The sequence below is a fragment of the Pristiophorus japonicus genome, chromosome 20 (assembly GCF_044704955.1).
Source record: "Pristiophorus japonicus isolate sPriJap1 chromosome 20, sPriJap1.hap1, whole genome shotgun sequence".
Classification (NCBI taxonomy): domain Eukaryota; kingdom Metazoa; phylum Chordata; class Chondrichthyes; family Pristiophoridae; genus Pristiophorus; species Pristiophorus japonicus.
The window spans coordinates 1344804-1365395 of NC_091996.1; the positions used below are offsets into that span (position 1 = coordinate 1344804).

The 20592-nt window shown below is 55.5% G+C and overlaps 1 protein-coding gene across 2 annotated transcripts in view; it reads left to right on the plus strand.

The window, feature by feature from the left end:
* The window catches only part of col5a1 (procollagen, type V, alpha 1), a 120985-nt gene that overhangs the window by 83304 nt on the left and 17089 nt on the right, over nt 1–20592 (plus strand). For both annotated transcript variants that reach the window (XM_070863617.1, XM_070863618.1), the window contains 16 exons: nt 833–886; nt 2689–2742; nt 2840–2947; nt 5621–5674; nt 5810–5863; nt 6776–6829; nt 7486–7539; nt 8754–8861; nt 10672–10725; nt 11063–11116; nt 13810–13863; nt 14030–14083; nt 17169–17276; nt 17407–17460; nt 17550–17603; nt 20411–20518. In XM_070863617.1, coding sequence (XP_070719718.1) covers nt 833–886; nt 2689–2742; nt 2840–2947; nt 5621–5674; nt 5810–5863; nt 6776–6829; nt 7486–7539; nt 8754–8861; nt 10672–10725; nt 11063–11116; nt 13810–13863; nt 14030–14083; nt 17169–17276; nt 17407–17460; nt 17550–17603; nt 20411–20518 — 1080 coding nt within the window. The remainder of the gene's footprint in view (nt 1–832; nt 887–2688; nt 2743–2839; nt 2948–5620; nt 5675–5809; nt 5864–6775; nt 6830–7485; nt 7540–8753; nt 8862–10671; nt 10726–11062; nt 11117–13809; nt 13864–14029; nt 14084–17168; nt 17277–17406; nt 17461–17549; nt 17604–20410; nt 20519–20592) is intronic.

Here is a 20592-nt window from a genome sequence, read left to right on the forward strand (position 1 = left end):
GGGGAGCGAGGGGGACCAGGAGTGAGGGGCACGGGGAGCGAGGGGCACGGGGAGCGAGGGGGACCAGGAGCGAGGGCCACGGGGAGCGAGGGCCACGGGGAGCGAGGGGCACGGGGAGCGAGGGGCACGGGGAGCGAGGGGCACGGGGAGCGAGGGGGACCAGGAGCGAGGGGCACGGGGAGCGAGGGGCACGGGGAGCGAGGGGCACGGGGAGCGAGGGAGGCCGGGAGACCGGGAGCGAGGGGCACGGGGAGCGAGGGGGACCAGGAGCGAGGGGGACCAGGAGCGAGGGGGACCGGGAGCGAGGGGGACCGGGAGCGAGGGGCACGGGGAGCGAGGGAGGCCGGGAGACCGGGAGCGAGGGGCACAGGGAGCGAGGGGGACCAGGAGCGAGGGGGACCAGGAGCGAGGGGGACCGGGAGCGAGGGGGACCGGGAGCGAGGGGGACCGGGAGCGAGGGGCACGGGGAGCGAGGGGCACGGGGAGCGAGGGAGACCGGGAGCGAGGGAGACCGGGAGCGAGGGGAGCGAGGGAGGCCGGGAGCGAGGGAGACCGGGAGCGAGGGAGACCGGGAGCGAGGGGCACGGGGAGCGGGGAGCGAGGGGCACGGGGAGCGAGGGAGATCGGGAGTGAGGGAGACCGGGGGGAGCGAGGGAGACCGGGAGCGAGGGAGACCGGGAGCGAGGGAGACCGGGGGGAGTGAGGGAGACCGGGGGGAGCGAGGGAGACCGGGAACGCGGGAGACCGGGAGTGAGGAGTGGGGGATATCGGAACGAATGGTTTTATTTGAAAGGCCAATGATGTTTGATCTTTCCTTGTTTTTCCCGATCAGGGTGAATTTGGTGATCCAGGACAAAAGGGCAGCAAAGGTGACAAGGGTGAACAGGTGAGAATGGGCATCACGAAAGGTGCATTTGATTCGGCAATATCCCAGACGGGCCCAACCAGTGCTGGCCTTGCTCAGCGGTGGGGCTGTGCTCGGGGGGGGGGGGGAGGGGGTGGGGGAGCCTGGTCCTGACCCTGGGGGTCTGCCCTTGCGCAGTGGGCATCTGGCCCCGGGGGTCGGGCCTGGCCCCGGGGGTCGGGCCTTGCTCAGGGGGGGTCTGGCCCTGGGGGTCTGGCGTTGCTCAGGGGGGGTCTGGCCCCGGGGGTTGGGCCTTGCTCAGGGCGGTCGGACCTGGCTCGGGGGGTCTGGCCTTGCTCAGGGGGGGTCTGGCCCCGGGGGTCGGGCCTGGCCCCGTGGGTCGGGCCTTGCTCAGGGCGGTCTGGCCCCGGGGGTCGGACCTGGCTCGGGGGGTCTGGCCCCGGGGGTCGGGCCTGGCCCCGGGGGTCTGGCCTTGCTCGGGGGGTCTGGCCTTGCTCAGGGGGGGTCTGGCCCCGGAAGTCGGACCTGGCTCGGGGGGTCTGGCCTTGCTCGGGGGGTCTGGCCTTGCTCGGGGGGTCTGGCCTTGCTCAGGGCGGTCGGACCTGGCTCGGGGTTCTGGCCTTGCTCAGGGGGGGTCTGGCCCCGGGGGTCGGGCCTTGCTCAGGGCGGTCGGACCTGGCTCGGGGGGTCTGGCCCCGGGGGTCGGACCTGGCTCGGGGGAGTCTGGCCTTGCTCGGGGGGTCTGGCCTTGCTCGGGGGGTCTGGCCTTGCTCGGGCTGCAGTTTTCAGTGCGTCGATCGCCGGCTGTCTGTGACTGACCACACTACGGGGAAGAGCAGATGTCACTATTTGGGCTTGCCTGCTCCATCACTCAGAGAAAACGTTTTTCAAAATAAAAATCAGGGAATGAGTCACTCTCTCTCGTGTCTGCTGAGGTAAAAGGAAGAAAGAGCTTGCATTTCGGGACGTCCCAAAACGCTTCACAGCCAATGAAGCACTTTTGAAGTGTGGTCACTGTTGTAATGTCGGAAACATCGCAGCCCATTTGTGCCCAGCTCCCACAAAAGGCAATAAGGTAAATGACCAGTTCAGATAATAACCTGCTTCTGACCTAGCCCATGAAGAGTTAAAGTTCTGCACTGGGCCTCTCGGGAATGTGTCTGAATCCTGTTGTGGAAATGCTGCGGGAAAAAAGGGCCCTGAATTGATTGGAATGGGTCATTTGATCGAACTGGACATCAAGCTCTCTCTGGCTCTGTCTCCAACTCTTGGACTCAAAGGAGATAGACTTGGCTCCAAGTGTTGACAGGACTTATCCTGGCTCAGTTGGAATCCTCCTTGAAGACTTTTGACCGGGGTATTGAGTGATGATAAAGTTGCATCATTCCACGAGGTACATGTGCTGCACAGAATCCTCAGGAATGCTCAACTAGTTCCAGCCCAATGGGAGTGTGTTCACTTGACCTGTCCATGCCACGGAACAAAGGGGATCAAATTCATCTTTGGCGGAGGCACAAAACATGCCCGTTAAGTAAGTCCACCTGATTTTCCTTCCTGTTGATGTCTGTGCACCCTCCGAGGCTGAATGTTCCCCCACGTTGCCCGAAGCTCAATGCGGGGGTGAATTTCCGCTGGGGTTCTCCCACTCACCCGCCGGAACTTTGCCAGAAGAGCCACAGAAACCCAATAAATGGTGTGATTGACCATTGACTGTCCAAGCAATCTGTAACAATCGGGAACATCAGCCCATGTACTTCAGGCTAGACCTTGTATTGGATCCAATAACTCTCACTGAAAATGTGTGTCTCATGTTCTGTTTACAGGGTCCACCTGGTCCATCGGGACCCCAAGGCCCTATAGGACAACCTGGCCCTGCCGTGAGTACAGCCCCGTGCATGGTTCCTGCGTTAGACCATTTGCTGAGTTAGTGTCCACAGGTGAGAGTTCTGATACCTTGCCTTGCTTGTGTTTTAGGGTGCTGATGGTGAGCCTGGTCCAAGAGGACAGCAAGGTCTCTTTGGCCAGAAAGGTGATGAAGGACCAAGGGGTTTCCATGGTCCTCCTGGCCCAGTTGGTCTTCAGGTAAGTTACTGAAAGTCTACCTGTTTAATACTATCTTCCTGGCTGGCACTCAAGTGTGGGAAACACGACAAGCTGCCCATTCATTTCACATCCTTTCAGTTAGTTTCTTGGTTTGGTTGAGACATCTCTGAGGACACCCAATGGAATCTGCACAATAACCAACGGCCATCCCTTCTTACTGGCTCAGGGCTGATCCTAGGAGGGAGCAGGGGATTGAAGAGGAGAATGAGATTCCAACACTGCTGGATTCTCCGGGGAAAGGGTGGGTGGGGGGTGCGGGGAACGTGTTAACGTGTTTTAAGGGGGTGAGGGGAGGTGTTTTTGGAGGTGAGGGGAGGTGTTTTTGGAGAGGTGTTTTGGGGGGGAGGGGGCAGTTGTTTTGAGGGGTGAACGGAGGTGTTTTGCGAGGGGGGTTTGGGGTGAGGAGGAGGTGTGTTCAGGGTGGGGGGGGGGGTTTGGGGGGGGTGTGAGTGGAGGTGTTTTTGGGGTGAGGAGGGGGGGTGTTCAGGTTGGGGGGGGTGTGAGCGGAGGTGTTTTTGGGGTGAGGAGCGGGGGTGTTCAGGGTGAGGGGGATTATTTTGTGGGGGTGTGAGCGGAGGTGTTTTGTGGGGGGGGGGGGTTCGGTGGGGGGAGGGTGAGATCACCTGTCACCATGCACAGCGGATCGATAATCAATTCCAGATTTTCTCTGGGCGAAGTTTGTGATGAAATCCGGAACATGTCCAGAGAGATCGTGTTTGTTGAACGCGTTAATGATGTCACTGCACATGGCAGCTAGAGTCAATCGAACCTCACCAGCCCCGACGTGTCCCAGTTCGGGATGTAGAGGGAGGGTATGAGCGATGAGTGATCAGGAATGGGCTCTGGATGGGACGGGGTTCATGGGCCGATGGCCTGTTTTTGCTCCAGCCGTACTTATGTTCTTGTTGTAACGTTCCTTCTCCGATCACTCACTCCTGTCGCTCTTCATTGTCAACACTCCCCGTGCCCCGATCTACCCGTTTATTACTGTCAGAGACACAATACTAAACTTGTGTTATGATTGTCGGAAACGGGCAATACATTTCCGACTGCTCCAGGGTGTGTGACCACACTCGGAGCTGAATTAAAAGCTCAGTGTGACGGCCTGCCCCCATGCAGTGTCTGACCCTGCAGTGCTACAACCTGACGCATTGTCTTATTCACTGTATTAAAAACACAAGGACAAAGTATCTACTCTATATGTATTTGGAAGGAACAATGAGGAGAAGCAACATTAACTAAAGGGTACAGTTTTAAAGGGGGTGCAGGATCAGAGACAGCTGGGTGTGTACATACACAAATCTTTGACGGTGACAGGAGAAGTTGAGAAGGCTGTTAAAAAAACATATGTGGTCCCTAGCTTTATTAATGGAGGAATACAAGTGATAAAGTCACACTCAACCTTTGAAAAACACGGGTTCGGCCTCAGCTGGAGTATTGTGTTCAATTCTGTGCTCCGCACTTTAGGAAAGATGTAAAGGTCTTAGAGAGGGTGCAGGAGAGATTTACTCGAACGGTATCAGGGATGGGGGACCTCAGTGACGGAGAGAGACTGGAGAAGCTGGGGTTGTTCTCCTTGGAGCAGATTAAAGAGGAGATTAAATAGTGATGTTCAAAATTATGAGGTGTTTTGATGGAGTAAATAAGGGGAAACTGATCCCAGTGACAGGAGGGTCAGTAACCAGAGGGACACAGATTTATGGTAATTGGCAAAAGAACCAGTGAGGGAGATGGGGAGAATGTTTTTACGCAGCGAGTTGTTGTGATCAGGAACGCGCTGCCTGACAGGGCGGTGGGAGCAGATTCAATAGTAACTTTCAAACCAGGAATTGGATAAATACTGGAAGGGGGAAATGTGCCGGGCTGTGGGGAAAGAGCGGGGAGTGGGACGGATTGGATCGCTCTGTCACAGAGCCGGCACAGGCTCGATGGGCCCAATGGCCTCCTCCTGTGCTGTGCGATTTGATGATTCTATATCCCTGCATGATTCTTGTCAGTCCGTTGGGTAAACTCACAGCTTCCCGAGGGGGATCAAGATTCTTCAATCAACGCACTACTCTGCAGGCATTCGAGCCACACAGAGGGACTCATTGGGAAAATAAACAGGGTTAGTTTGATTTATTTGGGGCTAGATTGTGAATCTAAAATCTGCTGGGAGTCACTGTAACACCAGGGTGCAAGTCTCCAATAGATTTTGTTCAAGCCTTAACAACATAGGACTTGCGAGACAAAAATGACCAGGGTCCGGCTAGTTCACCTTGCAGCACCCTGGTTGTCACAGATACAATGGGAATGAAGTTGCTGACTTATCCCAGCCGTCGACTTTTACCAATTCACTCACGAACGGAGACTGCCAGCTGGTTCTCACTCTGTCGTTGTTTGGGAATGAGCACCTCATCGTCATTACCTTGCTGGGTGGATTGTTCTCTCCGGGGGCTGGTGCGGGGGGGCGGGGGGTCCAAGGTCGAGGGAAGCCTGATGGTTTGGGAGCAGTTAAAAGACCCCCATTTGTCCCTCCCACCCCCTCATCTTCACATCCTGTAAAGCCCACACTCGATCCCACATGGGAAATTGTGGGAAATGGGCCTGAGGGATGTTTCCCTGTTGATATACGTGGAAATAATAACCACTGCACGTTCTAATTTTTTCCAGGGATTACCTGGTCCAGCAGGTGATAAAGGTGAAACGGGTGATGTTGGCCCAATGGTGAGTGTGTGCGTCTTTGTATAATCGAGCCTCCATTGAATTCAATGAGGCTTTTTTTTCCTTATTGCAATGTGTTGGTTTTCCGGTGATGAGTGACAGTAATGTGATTGACATGTCCAATATTTCTGTTACCAGGGTCCACCAGGCCCACCAGGGCCCAGAGGCCCATCGGGTGCTCCAGGAGCAGAGGTAAGTACTCCTTCCAATATTTTATCCTCCACAGTAACCATGGTTACGCTGCAGTGAAGCGAAACTCAGCTTACCTACATTCTCAATCCTTTGTCTTTGAATCAGTCCCAAAGCTGTGCCCAGTGTTTTGACTTAGATTGTCCATCAATTTTACAACAACAACAACAGCTTACATTTATATAGTGCCTTTAACGTAGTAAAACAGCCCAAGGTGCTTCACAGGAGCGAAAATCCGACACGGAACTTGAACCCGAGCCACATGAGATATGAGAACAGGTGACCAAAAGCTTGGTCAAAGAGGGAAGTTTTAAGGAGTGCTTTGAGAAGGAGGAGAGAGAGGCGGACAGGTTTAGGGAGGGAATTCCACAGCTCAGGCCCCAGACAACTGAAGGCACGACCGCCAATGGTGGAGCGATGGAAATCAGGGATCGGCAAGAGGCCAGAATTGGAGCAGCGCAGAGATCTCGACGGGCTGGAGGAGGCTCCATTCACGGAATAAGATATAGATCCAGTTGGAAGTAAACAAGACATTTGTCCCGTCGTACACTGAGAGATTGGACCAGCTGAGCTGAATCACCCTTGTGAAGCTTTGAGAGAGGGAGAGACAGAGAGACGGGATATGGGATTACAAAACAACATTCCAAAGTACTGAGATACATCAAATCCACAGACACTGTCCTGAGTAAAAGCATTTGGGAAGGACACTGTGAACAATGGCAGTGGTCATCTGCTGCGTTTATTATATGGGTGTTGTACTGGAGAGTGTGAAGATCGCACGAGCCTGACTTGAGATGGAAAGTGACAGAGCAGGCACTGTGTGTATTATATGAATCCCAGTCTTGAGAATGAAGCCTGCCCTTCAGTCCCCTGGCATGGTCTGTCTTAAAATCCAGTGTGTTCTTTCTGTTACAGGGTCCTCAAGGTCCTTCGGGAGGAATTGGTAACCCTGGATCTGTGGGCGAAAAGGTAGGCTCCTCAATTCTTCCTTCCCTTACATCAGCTTCCAAATACTGCTCCGAATGTGTGTAGAGTTATATAAATTACTGTGTCCCACTGGGACTGATGTATACACAGTTACTGTGCCTCACTGGGATTGATGTATACACAGTTACTGTGTCCCACTGGGATTGATGGATACACAGTTACTGTGTCCCACTGGGATTGATGGATACACAGTTACTGTGTCCCACTGGGATTGATGGATACACAGTTACTGTGTCCAACTGGGATTGATGGATACACAGTTACTGTGTCCCACTGGGATTGATGGATACACAGTTACTGTGTCTCACTGGGATTGATGTATACACAGTTACTGTGTCCAACTGGGATTGATGGATACACAGTTACTGTGTCCCACTGGGATTGATGTATACACAGTTACTGTGTCCAACTGGGATTGATGGATACACAGTTACTGTGTCTCACTGGGATTGATGTATACACAGTTACTGTGTCCAACTGGGATTGATGGATACACAGTTACTGTGTCCCACTGGGATTGATGTATACACAGTTACTGTGTCCAACTGGGATTGACATGGATCACTCACAGAGGATGTCATGAAGTATTTTGGGTAGCATTTCACTAACAGCTTCAACGTGTCTCTGTTTTCCCGCAGGGTGATTCAGGTGAAGCGGGAACGCCGGGACCTCCAGGATACCTGGGAATGCCTGTAAGTGCTGGGCGCTCTTGCCTGTAATGAGTTATGTATATTTCCCTCTGTCACACCACTTGCCACATGTATCTCTCACTGCCCCCTCCCCCACCCACCTCTGTACAACAGTCTTGTTTTCTCAATTGAAAGGATTAAATTACGAAATGGAACCCAGGGGCGTGGCAGCTGAGGACAGGGTTGTATCAGCTCAAAGGATTTGTGTTGGGTCTGAGGATAACTGAATCCCTCAGCTCATCTTAGTCGAAAGTGTTAATGATTCACTCGAAGTAAACAGAGGGAATGGTCGCTGAGAGAGTCACCATCACAGTGACTGGGGCAATTCCTGCACATCCCCCCATTCCATCCCCCACCCAACCCATCACTCCATGTGAAAGAAAGAACAGAAAGCATTTCTATAGCGCCTTTACCAACCTCACAATGATCCAAAGCGCTTCACAGCCAGTGAAGTATTTTTGAAGTGTGGTCCCTGTTGTAATGTGGGAACGCAGCAGCCAGATTGCGCACAGCAAGCTCCCACAAACAGCAATGTCATTACGACCAGATCATCTGGTTTTAGTGATGTTGATTGAGGGCCAAATATTGGCCCCAGGACACCGAGGAGAACTCCCCTGCTCTTCTTTCAATAGGCCGTGGAATCTCTTAGATCCGCCCTAAAGGGCAGATGGGGCCTCGGTTTAACGTCTCATCTGAAAGAAGGCACCTCCAACATTGCAGCACTCCTTCAGTACTGCCCCTCCGACAGTGCAGCACTCCCTCAGTACTGCCCCTCCGACAGTGCAGCACTCCCTCAGTACTGCCCCTCCGACAGTGCAGCACTCCCTCAGTACTGCCCCTCCGACAGTGCAGCACTCCCTCAGTACTGCCCCTCCGACAGTGCAGCACTCCCTCAGTACTGCCCCTCCGACAGTGCGGCACTCCCTCAGTACTGCCCCTCCGACAGTGCGGCACTCCCTCAGTACTGCCCCTCCGACAGTGCGGCACTCCCTCAGTACTGCCCCTCCGACAGTGCAGCACTCCCTCAGTACTGCCCCTCCGACAGTGCGGCACTCCCTCAGTACTGCCCCTCCGACAGTGCGGCACTCCCTCAGTACTGCCCCTGCGACGCTCCTCCAGTACAGCACTGAAATGTGAACTCCAAGTGGATTTGTAAGAAGCCCAGCCGCCCTCGGACTCTCTGTGTGCCGTTAATGAGTTGTTTGAATCCTCCGCAGGGCCCGAAAGGCGAACGTGGTGAGAAAGGTGAATCTGGACCATCTGGCTCTGCTGGGCCTCCAGGTCCGAAAGGTCCTCCTGGTGACGATGGTCCTAAGGGCAGCCCTGTGAGTATATGAGCATTTCCAGCACCTCACACTCATCATCCTCTCCTCCTCCTTCCTATCCCTTCTCTTCATCCTCCAACCATTTTCAGTTTACCTCCGTAATTGTCCATCAATCACTGTCCCAATGCCCAGACAGTCAGGTTCCAAACTCACTGTTTCATAGACTCACAGTCTTACAGCACAGGAGGAGGCCATTCGGCCCATCGAGCCTGTGCCGGCTCTGTGAGAGAGCTATCCAATTTAGTTCCACACCCCAGTTTTTCCCCCGTAACCCTGCACATTAATCCCCTTCAAATACATCTTGGCCAATTTCCTTTTGAACGTTCCCGTGGAATCTAATTCCACCGCCCTTTCAGGGATTGTGTTCCAGATCACAACAACTCTCTGTGTGAAGACATTTCTCCTCAGTTCCCCTCTGGTTCTTTTGCCAATTATTTTAAACGATGACCTCTGGTTACCGACCCACTTGCCAGAAGAAACCGTTTCTCCCTACTTGCTCTATCAAAAGCCCTCATGAGTTTTCACACCTCTATTAAATCTCCCCTTAACCTTCTCTGCTCAACCCCCAGCTTCTCCAGTCTCTCCCCGTCACTGAACTCCCTCATCCCTGGAACCACTCTGGTCAATCTCCTCCACACCCTCTCCATGACCTTCACATCCTTCCGAAAGTGTGGTGCCCAGAATTGGACACAGTATTCCAGCTGAGGCCGGACCAGTGAATTGTGAAGGTTTAGTGTGACGTCCTTGTTTCTGTATTCAATGTCTCTATTTACAAAGCCCAGTATCCCAGACGCTTTCTGAACCACATTCTCAACTTGCCGTGCCACCTGCAAGGATTTGTGAAGGGCATCAAAATAGCACCATTGAGATTATCCTGCCTTTCCATGTTGCTTCTCCCAAACTGCACCACTTTACACTTATCTGCATTAAATTGCATCTGCCTCGTGTCTGCAAATATCACCAGTCTGTCTCTGTCTCCCTGACATCTGCTACCATCCTGCTCACTATTTACTACATAGCCAAGTTTTGCATCATCTACAAACTTGAAATTATACTCCCTGTAGCCAAGTCCAGGTCATTTATATATAACAAGAAAAGCAATGGTCCTAATACCAATCCCTGGGGGAACCCACTGCATACTTTTCTCCAGTCAGAAAACCATCTGTTCACCACTCTCTGCCTCCAATCCACAGCCAATTACATACCCAACTTACCACCATCCCTTTAATACCATGTGCTTTTATTTTCGAGTAAATCTGTTATGTGGTACTTTATCAAATACTTTTTGAAAGTCCATATATACAACATCTGCAGGGCCCTCATCAACCCTTTCTGCTCCTTCATCAAAGTCTCCTAATCACTAGTTCCTAACCTCGCTCAAAAAACACATTTTGTTTAATGCCCCAATGATTTATCTCCCGGGTTTTTGCTTACAGAAGCAGTGTCCCAGAGATTAATCTTCTATTGCTGGAGGATTGGCCACCCTATCTCAGCCCTTCACCCTTCAAAAAAAAATAATCGGGGCATTCTTATTTCAATCCATCAGGAACGGCCGCGTTTTCTCTGCTTTGCTCCGAGAAACTGAGCAGAGGATGTCTCTGCCTCCTCGCTGTGTGTAAACTGAGACGCCTCTCCCCCTTCTACTCCAACTCATTCCCCCACATGACCTCAAGGTTGTCTAACTCCTGTCTACCTCCGACAATCGTCGGGATCGCAGACACTCGTCGCAGATGTAAACTCGCTCTTCACTTGGAACTCCTCAGGATGACCAAGCACTGACCTTTTGCTCTTTTTCTCCCCCTTTCCTTAGGGACCGGTTGGTTTCCCTGGTGACCCTGGCCCTCCTGGTGAATCCGGACCGCCGGTAAGCTCAAGATTTGTTTAGTTAAGAGAGAATTGCTGCTGAGTAGAATCATTAATTAAATGTCTGCGATAAACACCTTGAGAGTATTAATCCAAGCCCTTGGGGTGAAGGATGCTCCATTTATTCCGTGTTGTGGTTTGCGGCTGATGTGACAGATGGATGCTCTCAATTTCAGCATCAAAAAGTATTGATGATTTTTTTGACATGTTTGTTCTAACACATGGAGATAGAATTGGAATTCTGCTCGTGAACTCGATGATCAAATCTGAGTAAATCTTCAAAAGATGATGAAGCAGCCACAAGACCCTCATAACCTGGCCTTTTTCTTTCTCAACAGGGTCAAGATGGACCTTCAGGGGACAAGGGAGAAGATGGTGAACCTGGACAGACAGTGAGTTCAAAACTAATTGGCAATGGATGCTTGTTAGGGGAGAGTTAGGTTTGTAGGGGGTTGGATAACCAGCAGGTCAACTACTGAGCCATGGTCAAGAGGGGAAGGGACAACCCAATGGGATGCGGCACTGTTCAGCTCAGAATGTGCTCAGGTGGGGCACTAGTTGGGGGAGCAGTAACTTGCCTCAGTGCCCCTGGGTTACCGATAGGTCTCCTGAATTCTAGTCTGACCAAAGGGTTTGCACGAACCACGACATGTCCTGATGGGGCAGAGGGGCTGAAGGGCTCAGCATTGAGGGGAGGGGGACCTGTCTGGTACAGAGGGGAGGGGGACCTGTCTGGTACAGAGGGGAGGGGGACCTGTCTGGTACAGAGGGGAGGGGGACCTGTCTGGTACAGAGGGGAGGGGGACCTGTCTGGTACAGAGGGGAGGGGGACCTGTCTGGTACAGAGGGGAGGGGGACTTGTCTGGTACAGAGGGGAGGGGGACCTGTCTGGTACAGAGGGGAGGGGGACTTGTCTGGTACAGAGGCCTGGCCCAAAAAAATAGGATCAAAGAGCCCACACGAGCCGATCGATTTCCAGGAATGGAGTAGAGGGAAAGATCTGACCCCTAGTGGGGGGATTTTCCGGCCCTTTGTGCTCCGTTTTTCACCCCTGGAGCGGTGGCAATGGTGGCGACAATGAGGTCAGCCTCCCGCCCCACAGCGATCCTCGGCTCGGGTTTTGTGGCAGCGCGGAGCAGCATCGCCCAGAAGAGTGGCACCTGGTGTACAACGCCCCGGGTGTGTACCGCCCCGGGTGTGTGCAGCGCTCCGGGTGTGTGCAGCGCCCCGGGTGTGTGCAGCGCCAACGCCCCGGGTGTGTGCAGCGCCCCGGGTGTGTACAACGCCAACGCCCCGGGTGTGTGCAGCGCCCCGGGTGTGTACAACGCCAACGCCCCGGGTGTGTGCAGCGCCCCGGGTGTGTACAACGCCAACGCCCCGGGTGTGTGCAGCGCCCCAGGTGTGTGCAGCGCCAACGCCCCGGGTGTGTGCAGCGCCCCGGGTGTGTACAACGCCAACGCCCCGGGTGTGTGCAGCGCCCCGGGTGTGACTCCAGCGCCCCGGGTGTGACTCCAGCGCCCCGGGTGTGTGCAACGCCCCGGGTGTGTACAACGCCCCGGGTGTGACTCCAGCGCCCCGGGTGTGTGCAACGCCCCGGGTGTGTGCAGCGCCCCGGGTGTGTGCAGCGCCCCGGGTGTGACTCCAGCGCCCCGGGTGTGTGCAACGCCCCGGGTGTGTGCAGCGCCCCGGGTGTGTGCAACGCCCCGGGTGTGTACAACGCCCCGGGTGTGTACAACGCCCCGGGTGTGTGCAGCACCCCGGGTGTGACTCCAGCGCCCCGGGTGTGTGCAACGCCCCGGGTGTGTGCAGCGCCCCGGATGTGTACAACGCCCCGGGTGTGTACAACGCCCCGGGTGTGACTCCAGCGCCCCGGGTGTGTGCAACGCCCCGGGTGTGTGCAACGCCCCGGGTGTGACTCCAGCGCCCCGGGTGTGTGCAACGCCCCGGGTGTGACTCCAGCGCCCCGGGTGTGTGCAGCGCCCCGGGTGTGTGCAGCGCCAACGCCCCGGGTGTGTGCAGCGCCCCGGGTGTGTGCAGCGCCAACGCCCCGGGTGTGTGCAGCGCCCCGGGTGTGTGCAGCGCCCCGGGTGTGTACAACGCCAACGCCCCGGGTGTGTGCAGCGCCCCGGGTGTGTACAACGCCAACGCCCCGGGTGTGTGCAGCGCCCCGGGTGTGTACAACGCCCCGGGTGTGTGCAGCGCCCCGGGTGTGTACAGCGCCAACGCCCCGGGTGTGTGCAGCGCCCCGGGTGTGTGCAGCGCCCCAGGTGTGACTCCAGCGCCCCGGGTGTGACTCCAGCGCCCCGGGTGTGTACAACGCCCCGGGTGTGTACAGCGCCAACGCCCCGGGTGTGTACAACGCCCCGGGTGTGTACAGCGCCAACGCCCCGGGTGTGTGCAGCGCCCCGGGTGTGTACAATGCCCCGGGTGTGTACAGCGCGAGTTTTGAGGCCTGCCCGACCCGTGCCCCGACTGAGTGCCTGGGAAAGACGGCAGTCCACGCGATACCGACTGCAGTGAGGGAGGTAATGTCGTCCTAAGGCAAGTGTGATTGTTTTTTCTTTTAATTTGTTTTGCGATTTATGTTCTGGCGGCGTGGGCAATGTTTAGGGAATGTTTTTTTCAGGTTGTTTTTCTCCCCAGACATCTCTGGGAGCGCTCCTGGCCTGGCTCTTTAACTCGGGAGTTTCCCACCCTAACACCCGAGAGAGGGGTGCAACGCGCCTCCCTTAGCATTGCGCCCCACACTCAGGGCCCAGCGGCCCAATGTTACTGACTGAGGTGCAAACTGTTCCTGGGCACAAACCTTACCGCCCTCCACCATTACCGCCCCGAAATCAGCAATGCCAAAAATCCAGCCCCAGTGTTGCAGACAAAATGGAGCATGAGGTGTGATGGTCACAATGTGATGGAAGGATGTGAGCGATGGATTTCGGCAAACTTCACATCCAGTGATACACGGCGCCTTGTGTAACATAATTGGAAAGGCAGGCACAAAATTGGCTCAGCTTTCTGTGAGCAGTTGTGTAACACACCAGTGTACGATACCCGAATGAAGATTCTAACGTCACCTTTCTTTTCCCAGGGTTCTCCTGGTCCAACTGGTGAGGCCGGGCCACCTGGTCCTCCAGGAAAGAGGGTGAGTGTGAAACGTCAAACAGGATTCCCGATAATCTCCACTCAAAGCCTCAGTGACGGCTCACTACACGCTGCGGCAAAATCAGCAGTGTCCATGAGTATTTGCAACAGCATGCATGATTTAAAGGCTGTACCTTTTTAAGATGTTTTTCTTTGGTGTTTTCTAGGGTCCTCATGGTCCTGCAGGTTCTGAGGGGAGACAAGGAGAGAAAGGTGCAAAGGTAAGGGAGAGAGATGCCTACACGTAGGCCATTTGGAGCTCGGAGATGTTGCACCATTTTTGTTTACCCTGGGAGCTTGACCTTATTCACCCTGATTCCTGCCATATCTCCACATCACTTAACACCATCACTTACCACATAACGATGTCTCCCATTTAAACTCTTCTCTAACTGCAAGTCTTTCACTATGCACCTTGGCCTCCTGTGACCGCCCCCATATTCTCACAGCGCTTTGTGTAGATGTTTGAGTTGTACGGTTCTGGATTCTCCAACCAGAAAATAATCCGTCCCTTCATACCTCGTCAATTCCCGTCACACTTTTAAACACCTCGAGAAAATCCGAGTTTAACCGGCTCATCTCCAGGGAATATTCACAAGTTTACTTCGACTCTCGTCATAACTCAGTCCCTTTGTCCCAGGTCCAATCCTGGTGAATCATTCCTGCACGCTCTCAAAGGCTGGGATCTCCATCCAAGGTGGGACACCCAAACTCTGACTAAAAGGGAAAGAGTTCCCATTAAACGATACTTGGATGTGCACCTGAAGTGCTGTAACCTGCAGGGCTACGGACCGAGAGCTGGGAAGTGGGATTAGGCTGGGTAGCTCTTTGTCGGTTGCGCGGACACGATGGGCCGAATGGCCTCCTCCCGTGCTGTAAATTTCTATGATTCTATGAAGAGACACTCGAATCGAACACTGGTGCTGTGATGAAAGTGACTGACTGGACGACTCTAGATTCAAAAGCCTTGATTTTGATTTGCATAATTGCTTGAGGTTTTCAGACCCGCCCGGGAACATCAGGGGCCTGTGCTCCGCTCTGTCAATGGACGTTAAAAGAGTTGCATTTCGACACTTCCTCTCGTGTCCTCAGGACATCCGAAAGCACATCACAGACAATTCATTTTTGTTAAAGTGCAGTCACTGTGGTGATGCAAAGAAACACGGCACTCAGATGATCTGTTTCGGTGACGTTGGTCGAGGGTTGAATGTTGCTCAGGAGCCGGGGGAGAACTCCCCTACTCTTCTGTTACTGCAGTTAAAACTTTCACCTCCATAATTTAATGGCTTATCCAAAAGATGGCCCCTCCAACAGTGCAGCGCTCCCTCAGTACTGCCCCTCCAACAGTGCAGCACTCCCTCAGTACTGCCCCTCCAACAGTGCAGCACTCCCTCAGTACTGCCCCTCCAACAGTGCAGCACTCCCTCAGTACTGCCCCTCCAACAGTGCAGCACTCCCTCAGTACTGCCCCTCCGACAGTGCAGCACTCCCTCAGTACTGCCCCTCCAACAGTGCAGCGCTACCTGAGTACTGCCCCTCCGACAGTGCGGCACTCCCTCAGTACTGCCCCTCCAACAGTGCAGCGCTCCCTCAGTACTGCCCCTCCGACAGTGCGGTGCTCCCTCAGTACTGCACTGGGAGTGTCGGCCTGGAACATGGGCTCCAGTTTGTGGAGTAGGTCATGAACCCACAACCTTCCGACTGAGAGGTGAGAGTGCTGCCCACTGAGCCAGGGCTGATGCTTGTCAAGTAGCCTGATCGTCTCCGGCCGAGGGGGCGATAACGAGGACAGCGATCCACAGCCGCCTGATCGAGCATCAAACTCCTTTGGATGATGTAAACACAACAAAGGGAAAGATGTGGACTGAGGCAGATTAATGAGTGTAAGAAGTAACGGAAGGTTTGGTCAGAAGCATCTGTTGCACAGATTTACCCCTGGAACAAACAACCTTACGATTGAAGCCAAGTAGCTGGAAGTATTGTGCAATGTTTCTGCAACTCGTGTTATGGATACTGAGTGTTTGTCATCCACTGGATGGCACAATGCAAGTCATAGTTAAGGAACATCGGAACAGGAGGCCATTCAGCCCCTCGAGCCTGTTACACAGGAACAGGAGGAGGCCATTCAGCCCCTCGAGCCTGTTACACAGGAACAGGAGGAGGCCCATTGAGCCCCTCGAGCCTGTTACACAGGAACAGGAGGAGGCCATTCAGCCCCTCGAGCCTGTTACACAGGAACAGGAGGAGGCCATTCAGCCCCTCGAGCCTGTTCCACAGGAACAGGAGGAGGCCCATTGAGCCCCTCGAGCCTGTTACACAGGAACAGGAGGAGGCCCATTGAGCCCCTCGAGCCTGTTATACAGGAACAGGAGGAGGCCATTCAGCCCCTCGAGCCTGTTACACAGGAACAGGAGGAGGCCATTCAGCCCCTCGAGCCTGTTACACAGGAACAGGAGGAGGCCATTCAGCCCCTCGAGCCTGTTACACAGGAACAGATCGTGGCTGATCTGTATCTTAACTCCATTTCCCGCCTTGGTTCTGTAGTCCTTATTACCTTTCCCCAACAAAAGTCCTTCAATGTCAGTTTTGATCCCACGCTGAAGCCTCGTTCGGTGAGTTGCCGATGGAGATGCAGTTATTCACAGTGATTGTCAATGCACATTTAATATTTTCTAGTGAGCAGGGCTCTGGAGAAAGGATGAATGGCTCATATAGGAGGGGCTGAATGGCCTCATCCTGTGCTGTATCATCCGATGATTCTACGAAATGCAGGATTTTAGAGATTCTCCTCATTCCATGAATTTCCTTCACGGACCGGTTACGAGGGACTTCCGTTACTTGGAGAGACTGGAGAAGCTGGGGTTGTTCTCCTTGGAGCAGAGAAGGTTAAGGGGAGATTTGATCGAGGTGTTCAGGATTATGAAGAGTTGTGATGGAGTAAATCGGGAGAAACTGTTCCCCGGGGCAGGCGGGTCAGTAACCAGAGGGACACAGATTGACAATAATTGCCAAAAGAGCCCGAGGGGGAGATGAGGAGAATGTGTTTACGCAGCGAGTTGTTGTGATCGGGAACGCGCTGCCTGAAAGGGAGCAGATTCAATAGTAACTTTCAAACCGGGAATTGGATAAATATTTGAAACGGAGAAATGTGCCGGGCTGTGGGGACAGAGCGGGGAGTGGGACTGATTGGATCGCTCTGTCACAGAGCCGGCACAGGCTCGATGGGCCCAATGGCCTCCTCCTGAGCTGTGCGATTCGATGCCCATTGACCGATTGATCCTTCATGATGTCTCTCCTTCTCCTCAGGGTGACAGTGGTGCTGAAGGTCCTCCTGGCAAGACAGGCCCAGTGGGCCCACAAGGATCTCCAGGAAAACCTGGCTCGGAGGGACTACGAGGAATCCCAGGCCCAGTCGTAAGTAAAGGACTCCGACTCTGAACCAACAGAGTCGCTAGGATCGCTTTCTTTCAGTAACGTAATCATTTCTCTGACAACTGAGAACCTTTTGTTTGTCTAACACGCTCATTTCTTTGTTTAAACGTAGGGCGAGCAAGGTTTCCCGGGCCCACCTGGTCCCACAGGTCCACCTGGCCCAATGGTTTGTACCCACAACACTCGCATTTCAACTTGTTTCTCTGACAGGAAGTCAGCCCGATTGTGACAGTGATGTTTCTTTCTGTTTTCCAGGGCCCTCCCGGTTTGCCAGGCCTCAAGGGTGACCCTGGAACGAAGGGTGAGAAGGTACGTTTCTCAGCTGGGATCCGAGGTGAATGGTTCCCCAGGCGGTGTCACTGACTCACGCGGGTCCGCCTCCTCCCATCCCCAGGCCCGGACACGGCCATTGGTCCCCGGGCCCGGACACGGCCATTGGTCCCCAGGCCCGGACACGGCCATTGGTCCCCTGACACGGCCATTGGTCCCCAGGCCCGGACACGGCCATTGGTCCCCAGGCCCGGACACGGCCATTGGTCCCCAGGCCCGGACACGGCCATTGGTCCCCAGGCCCGGACACGGCCATTGGTCCCCGGACACGGCCATTGGTCCCCAGGCCCGGACACGGCCATTGGTCCCTGGGCCCGGACACGGCCATTGGTCCCCGGGCCCGGACACGGCCATTGGTCCCTGGGCCCGGACACGGCCATTGGTCCCCAGGCCCGGACACGGCCATTGGTCCCCGGACACGGCCATTGGTCCCCGGGCACGGCCATTGGTCCCCAGGCCCGGACACGGCCATTGGTCCCCGGGCACAGCCTTTGGTCCCTGGGCTCGGCCGTTGGTCCCCGGGCTCGGCCTTTGGGTCCCTGGGCTCGGCCGTTGGTCCCTGGGCTCGGCCGTTGGTCCCTGGGCTCGGCCGTTGGTCCCTGGGCTCGGCCGTTGGTCCCTGGGCTCGGCCGTTGGTCCCTGGGCTCAGCCGTTGGTCCCTGGGCACGGCCGTTGGTCCCTGGGCTCGGCCTTTGGTCCCTGGGCTCGGCCGTTGGTCCCTGGGCTCGGCCGTTGGTCCCTGGGCTCGGCCGTTGGTCCCTGGGCTCGGCCGTTGGTCCCTGGGCTCGGCCGTTGGTCCCTGGGCACGGCCGTTGGTCCCTGGGCTCGGCCTTTGGTCCCTGGGCTCGGCCGTTGGTCCCTGGGCTCGGCCGTTGGTCCCTGGGCTCGGCCTTTGGTCCCTGGGCTCGGCCGTTGGTCCCTGGGCTCGGCCGTAGGGTCCCTGGGCTCGGCCGTTGGTCCCTGGGCTCGGCCTTTGGTCCCTGGGCTCGGCCGCTCTCCGGAGCCCCTGTCGGATGCCTCACCGGCTAATAACAAGAAGAAATCGCGCCTGTGTGGAATTTTGAAAAATTAACGGAAACTTTGGTCACAGGGTCCTCACCAAATACTGCCCATTCTTAGAACATCGGAATTAGGAGCAGGAGTTGGCCATACAGCCCCTCGAACCTGCTCTGCCATTCAATGAGATCACGGCTGATCATTGACCTCAACTCCACTTCCCTGCACTGTCCCCATATCCCTCGATTCTATCGATCTCTGTCTTGAATAAACTCAAAGACTGAGCCCCACAGCCCTCTGGGGCAGAGAATTCCAGAGATTCACCCCCCTCTGAGTGAAGAGGTTTCTGCTCATCTCAGTCCTAAATGTCCGACCCCGTATTCTGAGACTGTGACCCCTGGTTCTAGACTCCCCAGTCAGAGGAATTCTTGGAGTCCATTCAACTCTTACACAAAGTAATTCCCACACCATAATTGCCCCACCACCACGGCTGCAGGGAAAATAACCACTCATTTATACCCCCTACTTTCTCCAACCTCCCCACCTCCTGCACTGACGGCCCACTCCCCACCTCCTGTACTGACGGCCCACTCCCCACCTCCTGTACTGACGGCCCACTCCCCACCTCCTGCACTGACGGCCCACTCCCCACCTCCTGTACTGACGGCCCACTCCCCACCTCCTGTACTGACGGCCCACTCCCCACCTCCTGCACTGACGGCCCACTCCCCACCTCCTGTACTGACGGCCCACTCCCCACCTCCTGTACTGACGGCCCACTCCCCACCTCCTGCACTGACGGCCCACTCCCCACCTCCTGTACTGACGGCCCACTCCCCACCTCCTGTACTGACAGCCCACTCCCCACCTCCTGTACTAACAGCCCACTCCCCACCTCCTGTACTGACAGCCCACTCCCCACCTCCTGCACTGACAGCCCACTCCCCACCTCCTGTACTGACGGCCCACTCCCCACCTCCTGCACTGACGGCCCACTCCCCACCTCCTGTACTGACGGCCCACCTCCCCACCTCCTGTACTGACGGCCCACTCCCCACCTCCTGTACTAACAGCCCATTCCCCACCTCCTGCACTGACGGCCCACTCCCCACCTCCTGTACTGACAGCCCACTCCCCACCTCCTGTACTGACGGCCCACTCCCCACCTCCTGTACTGACAGCCCACTCCCCACCTCCTGTACTGACAGCCCACTCCCCACCTCCTGTACTGACAGCCCACTCCCCACCTCCTGTACTGACGGCCCACTCCCCACCTCCTGTACTGACAGCCCACTCCCCACCTCCTGTACTGACGGCCCACTCCCCACCTCCTGTACTGACGGCCCACTCCCCACCTCCTGTACTGACAGCCCACTCCCCACCTCCTGTACTGACGGCCCACTCCCCACCTCCTGTACTGACGGCCCACTCCCCACCTCCTGTACTAACAGCCCACTCCCCACCTCCTGTACTGACGGCCCACTCCCCACCTCCTGTACTGACGGCCCACTCCCCACCTCCTGTACTAACAGCCCACTCCCCACCTCCTGCACTGACGGCCCACTCCCCACCTCCTGCACTGACGGCCCACTCCCCACCTCCTGTACTGACGGCCCACTCCCCACCTCCTGTACTAACAGCCCACCTCCTGTACTAATTTCTCAATGGAGCAAGCTGAGCACTGCAAAGAGTTTGCAAGATTCATTGACACTCTTGTATGTAGCCATGTTGGAGCTGGGACGTCTGTGTATTGTTGTAACTGTGTGGTGACTGCATGTCTTGTGTTACAGGGTCATCCCGGTTTGATTGGTTTGATTGGGCCTCCGGGAGAACAGGGTGAGAAAGGTGATCGAGGTCAATCAGGTCCTCAGGGAACTGGAGGTCCAAAAGGAGATTCGGTAAGTGTTGAGTGGCCAAGTGTTCCTTGTCCATCACAAACTATTGACACCAGTCCCTCTCGGAGTAGGCCTCC